General features: G+C 60.0%; 1 protein-coding gene across 1 annotated transcript; it reads right to left on the bottom strand.

Moving 5' to 3' along the window:
• Nucleotides 1-550: 550 nt before the first annotated feature.
• YJU2 (YJU2 splicing factor homolog) lies at nucleotides 551-9,708 on the bottom strand. The gene is made up of 8 exons (XM_032712029.1): nucleotides 9,544-9,708; nucleotides 9,298-9,398; nucleotides 8,345-8,489; nucleotides 6,894-7,028; nucleotides 6,544-6,725; nucleotides 5,450-5,567; nucleotides 2,840-2,993; nucleotides 551-1,588 (listed from the first exon to the last, which is right to left on the bottom strand). Exons 1-8 carry the CDS (start codon nucleotides 9,565-9,567, stop codon nucleotides 1,503-1,505), a joined length of 945 nt encoding a protein of 314 aa, XP_032567920.1. The 5' UTR covers nucleotides 9,568-9,708; the 3' UTR covers nucleotides 551-1,502.
• Between the last annotated feature and the right edge of the window lie 589 nt (nucleotides 9,709-10,297).

Raw genomic sequence — 10,297 nt, 5'->3', positions numbered from 1 at the left:
CCCCCTCTGCCCCGGGGTTTGGGGTGGGGGGCTCAGACACCACACTGGGGGGGGGGGGGGGGGGTTTGGGGTCCCCCCCCGGCCATGCCCCTTGTATTGTCCCCAGAACAAAGGTCCCTCTCGGGGGGTCCCTCCCCGGGGGTCCCACGCGGTGCCAGGGGGTGCTGGGAGGGGTGAGCAGGACATGTCTGGGAGGGGGGGACACAGCCAGGGACCCCCAAGTCCTGACCCCCCCCAAAAGCTCAGGGCCGAGCCCAAGGCTCATTAATGTTTGAAGAGGCCAATTACAGGGAATGTGCATGGAATGCTAATTGGGACTGGGGGGGGGCTGCCTTTCTCCCTGGCTCTCCCTGATGCCCCCCAGCCCCCCCCGGCCCCCCAGCCCCCACCAGAACACTCTGAGAGCAGGTTAATTAGCGCTCAGCAATTAGCAAAGGGGATGCCTCGATGAGGGGAGCCCCCGGTTGGGTGGGTGGAGGGTCCCCAAGGGCAAGACCCGCCCCGGTGCCCACGTACAAATCACCCTCTGGAAGATCAGGAAGCAACTGGCTCTGACAAATCCAATTTATTCCGGAGTTGTGGCTGCTGGAGCCGGGGAAGGGCGGGGAGGGGTTTGTCACCGAGCTCCTGGGGACATCTGGGGGGGCTCAGGGAGGGGAGGGGGCTGCTGGCAGGACACAGCCCCCCTGGGGCTGGGGGGCAGGATCCAGTCACAAAGGTGGGATCTGAGACCCCCAGGAGATGGAAAAGGGGTCCAGGGTCACTCAGAGCAGGGACAACACAGTCCAAGGACACTGGATTTGGGCTCCAGGGACAGAAAAGGGGTCCAGGGTCACTCGGAGCAGGGACAACACAGCTCCAGGATTCTGGATTTGGGTTTCAGGGTCACTCGGAGCAGGGACAACACAGCTCCAGGATTCTGGATTTGGGTTTCAGGGTCACTCAGAGCAGGGATATGACAGCTCCAGGACTCTGGATTTGGGTTTCAGGGTCACTTGGAGCAGGGACAACACAGCTCCAGGACTCTGGATTTGGGCTCCAGGGACAAAAAAGGAGTGGTGGGCCCTCCTGAGGTGGCAGAGGGGTGAGTGCCCACCTGGTCTCTGCATCCCAGTGGGAAGGGCAGCTCTGAGGTCCCTTTCACTGCTGTGGGAGGGTCGGTGAGCCCCCAAAACAGGGCCTGGGCACCCCCAGGATGGAGACAGCAGAGTCCTGTGCTTCCCAACACATCCTGGGAGCAGGGCTGGGACACACACCGGGCTGGCTGGATGCTGGGAGTGGGCACAGAGGCTTCCCACAGGATCCCTGCTCCAGGGAAACCCCCTTCCCACGGGAGCAGCTCCTCCGTGTGCCAGCAGCGAGGGCGGGCACTGCGGGTCAGGATTTGGGAACAGCAGCTGGCCTGGAATTCCCTGGGCCCAGGCTGTGCTTCCAGCTCCACGTGGGGCTCCAGGGGCAGCTGCTGCCATCCAGGAACATCCCCATCCTGCTGAGGTGGCTCCTCAGTCCTCGCTGTCCTCGCTGTCCGAGTAGGCCCCCAACAAGCTGAGGGAGGACGTGGAGGTGCTGGTCGGGGTGGGAATCGAGCCTGGAAGAGCAGGGAGAGAGGGAAGACCATCAGGGACAGCCCCCTGGAGCCTGGGAGAGGAGGGAGAGGGCAGAGACCAGCAGGGACAGCCCCCCCATGGCAAATCCCACCATCCTGCTTGGCCTCATCCCAGAGGCTCCATCCAGGGATTCACCCCAGGCCTGATCCTGATGGGAATGACAGGGATAAATCAGGTGGACATGGAGCCTCCACACCCCTCAATGTTGGCCCAAGGTCTGTGAACCCCTTTATCCCTCCACAGCTGATCCCCCTCAGGGATCCCACAGAGAGCTGATCCCCTCTCAGGGATCCCCCAAATCTCCCCTCAGGGATCCCCCCAAGAGCTGATCCCCCTCAGGGATCCCCCAAGATTTGATCTCTCCCCAGAGATCCCCCAAGAGCTGATCTCTCCCCAGAGATCCCCCAAATCTCCCCTCAAGAATTCCCCCAAGAGCTGATCCCCCCTCAGAGATCCCCCAAATGTCCCCTCAGAGATCCCCCAAGAGTTGATCCTTCCTCAGGGATCCCACAGAGAGCTGATCTCCCCTCAAGGATTCCCCCAAGAGCTGATCTTCCCTCAGGGATCTCACAGAGAGCTGATCCCCCTCAGGGATCTCATAGAGAGATGATCTTCCCTCAGGGATTCCCCAAGAGCTGATCCCCCCTCAGAGATCCCCCAAATCTCCCCTTAGGAATCCCCCAAGAGCTGATCTCCCTCAAGGAATTCCCCAAGAGCTGACCCCCCTCAGGGATCCCCTAGGAGCTGATCCCCCCTCAGAATCCCCCAAATCCCCCCTCAGGGATCCCACAGAGGGACTCCCTAAGCCAAAGGCTCAGGATCACCCAGCCCAGCACCAATGAATCCATCCCATCCCTCCCCAAATCCAGGGATCCTCTGGCTCTCTGGGTGCTGGGAAGCCTCTCAGCCTGTTTTCCGCCCCCAAAAGCTTCCCAACTCCCCTGGTTTCCCAGGATTTATCAGCAGGCCCCCGAACCAAAGCAACCCTCCCGCTTTCCCAGCCCTTATCCTGCTGTTGTGACGCTCCCAGGGTCCCATCTGTGCCCCGACAATCAGCCCCCAAGGCCGTGGCTCGGCGCCAGGAGCCCGGAAGGAGCCGGGAAAACCCTTGGAAGCACGGACAGCCCCCAGTTCTCCCACCAAGAGCTTCACCCCAAGCTCTGAAAACAGAGCCAAACCCCCCTTTGGGAGCTGCCAGAGCCTCCCCTGAGGGCCCAGCCTGGGGCAGGTACCGGTGTTTTGGCTCTTCATCCCGTTTTCCAGGGCTGGATCCGCCTTCTGCTTCCTCAGGGACACCAGCCCAGCCAGCTGGGCCTTGCTGTTGAGTTTGCCCACGCTCCTCTCCCAGCTCTCCGTCCTCAGCTTCTTGCTCTGGGGCTGAGGGTCCTGCAGGGAGACAGGAGAAGGGGTCAGGGGGGCTCCAGCTTTGGAGAGGAGAGGAGGAAAAGGGAAAAACAGCAGCAGGAAAAGCGGGAGACGCGAGGGAGAGGCCAAGGTGGGGATTCTCCCCCTGCAGCACCCGGGACAGGCCGGATAAACAGAGCTCTGGAGCCAAAACAGCCCTTGGAGATCAATGTCCTGCTGTCTGGGATTGAAGCCCAGCCTTGGGATGGCCCTGGGATGCTGAGGAGGCAGATAAAAGAATTCCAGATAAAAGAATTCCAGACTGGTTTGGGTTTGAAGGACCTTAAAGATCATCCCACTCCACCCCCTGCCAAGGGTAGGGACACCTTCCACTCTCCCAGGTTGCTCCAACCTGGCCTTGGACACTTCCAGGGATGGAGCAGCCACAGCTTCTCTGGGAATTCCATCCCAGCCCCTCCCCACCCTCACAGCCAGGAATTCCTTTCCAATATCCCATCTAAATTTCCCTTCTTTCACTTTGAAGCCATTCCCTGTGTCCTGTCCCTCCAGCCCTTATCCCAAGTCCCTCTCCAGCTCTCCTGGAGCCCCTTTAGGCCCTGAAAGGGGCTCTCAGGTCTCCCTGAAGCCTCCTCTTCTCCAACCTGCCCTTGGACACTTCCAGGGATGGGGTAGCCACAGTTTCTCTGGGAAATCCATCCCAGCCCCTCCCCATCCTCCCAGCCAGGAATTCCTTCCCAAAATCCCACCTACCCTTGCCCTCTTTTAGTCTAAACCCACCCCCCTGTGCCCTATCCCTCTCTGCCCGTGCCAAAGCCTCTCTCCCCCTTTTTCCATCAGCTCCCTGGAAGGGCAGGAGCGGCCCCAGGGGCTGCCCCAGCCCTGCCCTGCTGCCTGCAGGTGGTCCAGGCACTGAATCCAACCAATCCAACCCCCCCTCTCCGGGCTCTGGGATTAGTGCTGGGCCAGGGAACACGGCTGGGATTAACCCCAAACCCGGTTTAAAGCCGCAGCAGCTTTGATTGCTGCGGGCAGACACGGGTCCCTGCAGACAGGGAGCAGCAGGGCAGGGGCCTGGCTCTGGGATAATCCCTCCCTCACAACCAGGCCACTCAAAGCTCTTTTGTTCGGCCTCTTTTGCCAAAAACACATCCCAGGGAGGGGCTGTTGGTTCCCCTGAGGGCTGAAATCCCGCCTGGAGCAGCCCCAGGGCACGGCCTGAGCTGGGAGGGGAGGGAAGGGAGGGGGGGGGGCAGCTCTCCCTGCCTGCCTTTGTCAGCAGCCACGGCCTAAAATCACCCCCTGGATCCCCGGGCTCCTTCCAGCCCAGTGCACAGGGACACGGCTTTGGGAGCTGCTCATCCATGACGGGCTCCGGGGGCACTGGATTGGGGCTGGATTGGGGCTCCAGGACACAGGATTGGGGATGGTTTGGGGCTCCAGGACACAGGATTGGGGATGGTTTGGGGCTCCAGGACACAGGATTGGGGATGGTTTGGGGCTCCAGGACACAGGATTGGGGATGGATTTGGGCTCCAGGACACTGGACTGGGGCTGGATTTGGGCTCCAGGACACAGGATCTGGGCTCCAGGACACAGGATTGGGGCTGGATCTGGGCTCCAGGACACAGGATCTGGGCTGGATTTGGGCTCCAGGACACAGGATCTGGGCTGGATCTGGGCTCCAGGACACAGGATCTGGGCTGGATCTGGGCTCCAGGACACAGGATTTGGGTTCCAGGACACTGGATTTGGGCTGGATTTGGGTTCCAGGACACAGGACTGGGGCTGGATTTGGGCTCCAGGACAACGGATTGGGGCTGGATTTGGGTTCCAGGACACAGGATTGGGGCTGGATTTGGGCTCCAGGGGCACTGAGAGTAGGGATACAACAGGAACCCGCAGCTCCAGGACACTGGATTTGGGTTCCAGGATGGGGGATCCGGGCTGGATTTGGGCTCCAGGATGGCGGATCTGGGCTGGATTTGGGCTCCAGGATGGGGGATCTTGGCTGGATTTGGGCTCCAGGATGGGGGATCTGGGCTCCAGGATGGAGAATCTTGGCTGGATTTGGGCTCCAGGATGGGGGATCTGGGCTGGATTTGGGCTCCAGGATGGGGGATCTGGGCTGGATTTGGGCTCCAGGATGGGGGATCTGGGCTGGATTTGGGCTCCAGGATGGGGGATCTGGGCTGGATTTGGGCTCCAGGATGGGGGATCTGGGCTGGATTTGGGCTCCAGGATGGGGGATCTGGGCTCCAGGATGGAGGATCTTGGCTGGATTTGGGCTCCAGGATGGGGGATCTGGGCTGGATTTGGGCTCCAGGATGGGGGATCTGGGCTGGATTTGGGCTCCAGGATGGGGGATCTGGGCTGGATTTGGGCTCCAGGATGGTGGATCCCAGCTGGATGTGGGCTCCAGGCCCCTGGCCAAGCTGGGGGAGCAGCTGGGCTGTGTGCAGGCCCCTCTCCCCCCTCACCTCCTGCAGGATGTCCGTGGGGTTGGTGCCCGCGGGTTTCGGGCGCGGCTTCGCCGCCTCCTCGTCGGAGTCGGAATCCACGAGGAGCCGCCGGTTCTGGGCCTGCTCCAGCATGGACCTGTGGGAGAGGGGCCACACTGAGGGCTGGGGCTGTTCCACTGCCACCTCCTCCAGCCTCCAGCAGTGCCGTGGGATGCACCTTCCTGGGGTTTTTTTTCGGGAATGCCGGAAGGTTCTGAGCAGCAGGAGCAGAAACTCCTTCCAGGTGAGGACACTTCCCCTCCAGCAGCCCAGATCTCACGGAATCATGGAATGGTTTGGGTTGGAAGGATCTTAAAGATCCATTTCCACCCCCTGCCATGGGCAGGGACACCTTCCACCACCTCAGGGTGCTCCAAGCTGGCCTGGGACACTCCCAGGGATGAAGCATCCTCTGGAAAATCCATTCCAGGGCCTCCCTGCCCTCACAGGGAAGAATTCTTTCCCAATATCCCATCTAACCCTGCCCTCTGGCAGTGGGAAGCCATTCCCTGTGTCCTGTCCCTCCAGCCCTTGTCCCAAGTCCCTCTCCAGCTCTCCTGGAGCACCTTTAGGCCCTGGAAGGGGCTCTCAGGTCTCCCTGGAGCCTTTTCTTCTCCAGCCTGGCCTTGGACACTCCCAGGGATGGGGCAGCCACAGCTTCTCTGGGAATTCCATTCCAGCCCCTCTCGATTCTCACAGGGAGGAATTCCCACCCAATATCCCACCTAAATTTCCCTTCTTTCACTTTGAAGCCACTCCCTGTGTCCTGTCCCTCCATCCCTTATCCCAAGTCCCTCTCCAGCTCTCCTGGAGCCCCTTTAGGCCCTGCAAGGGGCTCTCAGGTCTCCCTGGAACTTCCTCTTCTCCAGGTGAACCCCCCCAGCTCTCCCAGCCTGGCTCCAGCCTTGGAATCATCTCCACGTCCCTCCTCCCATTTCCCTGCTGGGTGGAGCAGTGACACCAAACCCTTTCCCACTCTGCCACAACAAAGCTGTCCCCAAACCCTTCCCCATCCCTCCCACCAAGCTCCTGGGCCTGGCTGATCCCACTCCCAGCATTCCCAGCCCGCTCACTTCATCTCCTGCTCATCCTCCTCCTGCTCCCTCCTCCTCTGCTCCTCCTCGTACTCCTTGTACTGCTTCAGCATGGCCTCGAAGTCCACGTTGGCCTGGCGCTGGTTGAGCTCCTTCAGCTCCTGCAGGTTCTCCAGAACCTCCATCTCCAGCTTGGAGTCCTTGGTTCTGTTCTCCAGGACCTGGGGGAGAGGAGACGAGCTGGGATGTGCCAGCAGTGACCCCCCCCAGCAGCTCCAGGGAGCACAAGAGGATCCCCCTCATCCCGATTTTTGGGCAGGACGAGGTCACTTGTGTGGCTGGGGGAAGCCAGGCAGGGCAGGGGGGAGGTTTTCCTTCAGCTCTTGTACCTTCATGGGGTTGTTGAGCTCTTCCTCCTCCCTCTCCTTCTGCAGCCTCTTCTCCTCCTCCTCCAGCAGCTTCTCTGCCTGGAAGTTGCGAGTGGCTCCGTGTTCCATGGTGTAATCCGTGTTCTCGGGGTCTGTCTGAGGGGGAAACAATGGAAAAATCACTGTACTGAACCCCAGCCACTTCCAGAGCCACACATTCCCTGAGTTCCATGAGGGAAACTGGCTGGAAACAGCCCATCCATGGGGGGGTGGGACACTCCAGAGCTTCCAACTGCCCCGAGAAGGGAGGAGACACCAAAACCCCCCCTCTTTCACTTTGAAGCCATTCCCTGTGTCCTGTCCCTCCAGCCCTCATCCCAAATCCCTCTCCAGCTCTCCTGGAGCCCCTTTAGGCCCTGGAAGGGGCTCCAAGGTCTCCCTGGAGCCTTCCCTTCTCCAACCTGGCTTTGGACACTTCCAGGGATGGGGCAGCCACAGCTTCTCTGGGCAACTTAGTTTTTAAATTAAAAGAAAGCAGGGATAGATGGGATATTGGGCTCAGTGTTTGCTGGGACACCCCAACCCCAGGGGGGCAGGAATGGCATGGAATCATGGAATGGTCCCACAGGGATCATCAGCCCAACTCCAGGCCCTGCCCAGGACACCCCAACAATCCCCCCCTGTCCCTCAGAGCGTTGTCCAAGAGTTCTGGACAACAAAATGATGTTCCCCATAATTTTCCTTTGTTCTTCTCCACCCCCTGCCCCTCAAAGCTGGGGGAGATGGAGGGGCATTTTCATGGAAAAATGGGGGACATGGAGCAGAGAAGGATTTCAGAGCAGCTGGAATTTATCAGGAATTCTACAGGGTAAAGCACAATCCCTGGACTGACAAAAGCAAGTGGGAGGGGAATGGATAAGACAGAGTTGGAGACTGGATTTATTCAGAGAATCCTGGAATATTCTGAGTGGGAAGGGTCCCACAAGGGTCATCCAGTCCAACTCCTGGTCCTGCCCAGGACACCCCAAATCCCCCCCGTCCCTCTGAGCGTTGTCCAAGAGTTCTGGACATGTTCTCCAGGGTTTTCCTTTGCTCTTCTCCACCCCCTGCCCCTCTTTATTTAAGGAGCTGGGGCTTGATTTGTCCCCTACAAACACAGAAACATCCACAGCAACGATACAGCAGGATTTCTGTAGAATCCTGGAATATTCTGAGCAGAAAGGCACCCCCAGGGATCATCAGGACACCCCAACAATCCCTCAGAGGATCATCCAAACCCTCCTGGAGCTCTGGCAGCCTTGGGGCTGTGCCCACTGCCCTGGGAAGCCTGGTCAGTGCCCCACCACCCTCCGGGGGGAAAAATTCCCTGATATCCCACCAAACCCTGCCCTGGCACAGCTCCAGCTGCTCCCTCAGGTGCTGCCCCTGCTCCCCAGAGGGTGGGAGCCCAGAAGACCCCTCGGGGGTGTCACCTTGAAGGTGATCTCAGCCAGGCAGCGGGTGCACTTGATGTAGAAGCGGAAGATGGGCAGCCCCAGGTACACCTCGTTCTGCACCGTCTCCTTCCGGGCGTTGAACTTCTTCCCCTTGTAGATGTACTCCCCACAGGTCTTGCACCTGGCAAAAAGGACAAGGGAAAAGTCCATCCCACAGCACAAAAAAAAAAAAAAAAGGGATTAAACAGGTCAAACCCACGGGATTTCCGGCGGCGGTTTGAGCGATGGTTGTTTGGGGGTTTAGGGGCTCCTCATAAAACAGCCCCAAAAATCACAGATTCATGGAATGGGTTGGGTTGGAAGGGACCTTAAAGCCCATCCAGTGCCAATCCCTGCCATGGGCAGGGACACTTTCCACTAGCCCAGGTTGATTCAACCTGGCCTTGGACACTTCCAGGGATGAGGCAGCCACAGCTTCTCTGGGAATTCCATCCCAGACCCTCCCCACCCTCACAGGGAGGAATTCCTTCCCAATATCCCATCTAAATTTCCCTTCTTTCACTTTGAAGCCATTCCCTGTGTCCTGTCCCTCCAGCCCTTGTCCCAAATCCCTCTCCATCTCTCTTGGAGCCCCTTTAGGCCCTGAAAGGGGCTCCAAGGTCTCCCTGGACCCTTCCCTTCTCCAGCCTGGCCTTGGACACTCCCAGGAATGGGGCAGCCACAACTTCTCTGGGCAACCTAGTGTTTAAACTAAAAAAAGGCAAGGATAGATGGGATATATGGAAGCAATTCTTTCCCTGGGAGGGTGGTGAGGGGCTGGAATTCATTTCCCAGAGAAGCTGTGGCTGCCCCATCCCTGGAAGTGTCCCAGGCCAGGCTGGAGCACCCTGGGATAGCGGGAGGTGTCCCGTGGCACAGCTGGACGTGCTTTAAGGTGCCTCCCAACCCGCGCCATTCCAAACCCCCCCGCGGTGCCCGTCCCCTCTCACCTCATGTTGAAGGGGGCCATCAGCCTCACCACGTACTGACGGTCCTTGGGGAGTTTGAGCTTCGGGATCTTCGCTGGGTCGAAGTCCGGGGGGTAATATTTCTGTGAGGGGAGAGAGCGCAGGGGGGTGTGAAGGGTCCTCAGCCCTCCCCCGTTCCCCAGAGCCCCCCGAGCAGCGCCCTCGGCCGGCTCGGGACCCTCCGCGGGCCCGGCCCGGGCCCCCTGGCGGGGGATCCCTCCAACTCACGTTCAACACTTTCCGTTCCGACATCGCTGCTGTCGCTGCTGTCGCTGCTGTCGCTGCTGTCGCTGCTGTCGCTGCTGTCGCTGCTGTCGCTGCTGTCGCTGCTGTCGCTCCCGACCCCCGGCGCTGCCCCCGCGCCGCTCGCCACTTCCGGGTTTAGCCCCGCTCTCCCCCTCCGCTCATTGGCGGAGCGAGCCACGCGCTCTGTGATTCTCGTCTGTTATTGGCCGAGCCAGCTGCCTGTCAACAAGCCGCGCCCTCCGCTGTTGTGCATCACAGCCAACCGTCCGCCGGCGCGCCGCGGCCTCATCAGAGGTTCCGGCGATTTTGAGGTCCGGGGGGGTGTGGACTGTGTCCCCTTCCCGGTCTTGGGAGGCCCCGAGGCTGCGAACTGGGGCTGGGGAAGCTTCGGCTGCGTCCCAGTGACCCTCGCTGTGGGCCCCGGTCTTCCCTGTTCTGCCATGGCACACATTCATCGTGTGGGCAACAGTCCCCGAAAAGTCTTTTTTATACTTAAAATACCCCTCCCACGGCTGCCGTGTTGAGCCTTTTTTTATCGACGAGGCGTTTCCTGGTCAGTGTTAAGTGGGGAATGTGGAGTTGTCCCTGGGGCAGTATCCTGGTGTTGTCGGGGGCGTTCGGGGCAGAGCTCTGGTGACGTCCCAAAGGCAGGGGAAGCTCCTCTGCTCCTTCCCCGTTCTCCTGCTCGGGTGTGTTTTGGTGTCTGTTCCTTAAAACTGACGATTCCGAGGCCTTC

This window comes from Chiroxiphia lanceolata, chromosome 27, assembly GCF_009829145.1.
Source record: "Chiroxiphia lanceolata isolate bChiLan1 chromosome 27, bChiLan1.pri, whole genome shotgun sequence".
NCBI lineage: Eukaryota > Metazoa > Chordata > Aves > Passeriformes > Pipridae > Chiroxiphia > Chiroxiphia lanceolata.
This window is presented reverse-complemented; position numbering and strand designations above follow the sequence as displayed.

Bases quoted from the DNA above. Each gene is read 5' to 3' on its own strand.
- YJU2 (XM_032712029.1), bottom strand. From the start codon at position 9,567: ATGTCGGAACGGAAAGTGTTGAAC. The intron at 8,490-9,297 runs GTGAGAGGGGAC...CCTTTTTGCCAG, and splicing joins ATGGCCCCCTTCAACATGAG to GTGCAAGACCTGTGGGGAGT. The intron at 6,726-6,893 runs GTACAAGAGCTG...CCTCTCCCCCAG, and splicing joins AGCTCAACAACCCCATGAAG to GTCCTGGAGAACAGAACCAA.